General features: G+C 48.9%; 1 protein-coding gene across 1 annotated transcript in view; it reads left to right on the top strand.

The window, feature by feature from the left end:
• The window catches only part of PPTG_00408 (hypothetical protein), a 1,413-nt gene extending 101 nt beyond the window's left edge, over positions 1 to 1,312 (top strand). The window contains exon 1 of the mRNA XM_008891813.1: positions 1 to 1,312. This exon is cut by the window's left edge and continues 101 nt beyond it. Coding sequence (XP_008890061.1) covers positions 74 to 1,204 — 1,131 coding nt within the window. The 5' untranslated portion in view covers positions 1 to 73 and the 3' untranslated portion in view covers positions 1,205 to 1,312.
• The last annotated feature ends 53 nt before the right edge of the window (positions 1,313 to 1,365 follow it).

Genomic DNA, 1,365 nt, shown 5'->3' on the forward strand with positions numbered 1-1,365 from the left:
AGACTGGACTGATGATCAGATTGATAGTATTAACGCAAACGCCCCGAATTCTGCTGGCAAATACGTTGTGCCCATGATGCTCGCATCATTTGGCTATCTATTGTGTGAGGTTGCCGCTGATGCCATGGTTGTCGAGTACGCGCAACGTGAGCCTATCGAGCAACGTGGTCGTGTTCAGACTGCTGTATACGCCGTCAAGACGTCGTTCACCGCCGTCGGTGCCGCCGTTATCGCTTTCTTTATGAACGGAGAGGAGTACGCTGGTTCGTTTAGCTTCTCGCTCTCGTTCCAAGAACTCATGTTGATCAGTGGAGTTATCTGCGCTCCCCTGGTCATTGTATCGTGGTTCTTGCTGAATGAGGACCGCGTCACCGACAACCAATCCTTCGGCGAGTACATGTCGTCTTTCTGGACGTTGCTTCAAAAGCGCGCTATCTACCAAATCGTGGCATACAAGTTCTTCTCCGGTGTTTTCAATTCTTTCAACATAGTATCTTCCAGTAACATTAAGCTGTACTGGGTACACGCTACGCCGTTCAACAACAGCTTCATGACGATTGTGGGCACGGTATTCTACGCGATCACTTTGGCATTAACCGGCAAATACGGGCTCGACTGGAATTGGCGTACCATCATTATTGTCACCATGTGTGGAGCTCTATCTATTGATGCGTTCATGACTATGTTCACTGTCTGGGACGTTGTTCGCAACCAGTGGTTCTGGCTTGGTGTACCGATGATTGAATACCTTCCCGATGGTATCCGTTTCATGATCGCCACGTATGTGGTGGTGGAGCTTGCCGAACCGGGTCATGAAGGGGCTTTGTATGGTTTACTGACTGCCACGACAAACCTGACGACGCCGTTCGGTCGTTCCATGGCTAAGCTCGTTAATGGTCAGTTCCACGTGTGGCTCAAGGATATCCAGGCAGACACGACTTTGGTTCGTCGTGATGTTACAATTACGATCTGGATCTGCTACTGCATGAAGCTGTTGTCTCTCGCATTTTTGCCACTGCTTCCTCGTCAGAAGGCTGAAACTCAGGAACTCAAGCGGACAGGAGGTTCTAGTCGTGTGATGGGTATTGTGACTGTGAGCTATCTGGCTTTCGCAATTGTCTGGGCAACGATGGTGAACTTGCTATCGATGTACACGAGCACAATGTGCTGGAAGATCACTGGTGGTTGTGCACCGAAGTCCTAAAAAGTTTAGACCCCGTAATTTACTGTTAGGAATCCTTACTGCTCCCTAAACATACCCGTTAATAGATTGTTAGAGTATTGAAAGGCAACATGTAAGTGTATTGCTGTGAGTTTACAACGACTTTGTGTGATGTGACTTCGGTGCGCAGCCTCCCGTGATGG

This window comes from Phytophthora parasitica, assembly GCF_000247585.1.
Source record: "Phytophthora parasitica INRA-310 unplaced genomic scaffold supercont2.1, whole genome shotgun sequence".
NCBI classification, from domain to species: Eukaryota; Oomycota; class Peronosporomycetes; order Peronosporales; family Peronosporaceae; genus Phytophthora; species Phytophthora nicotianae.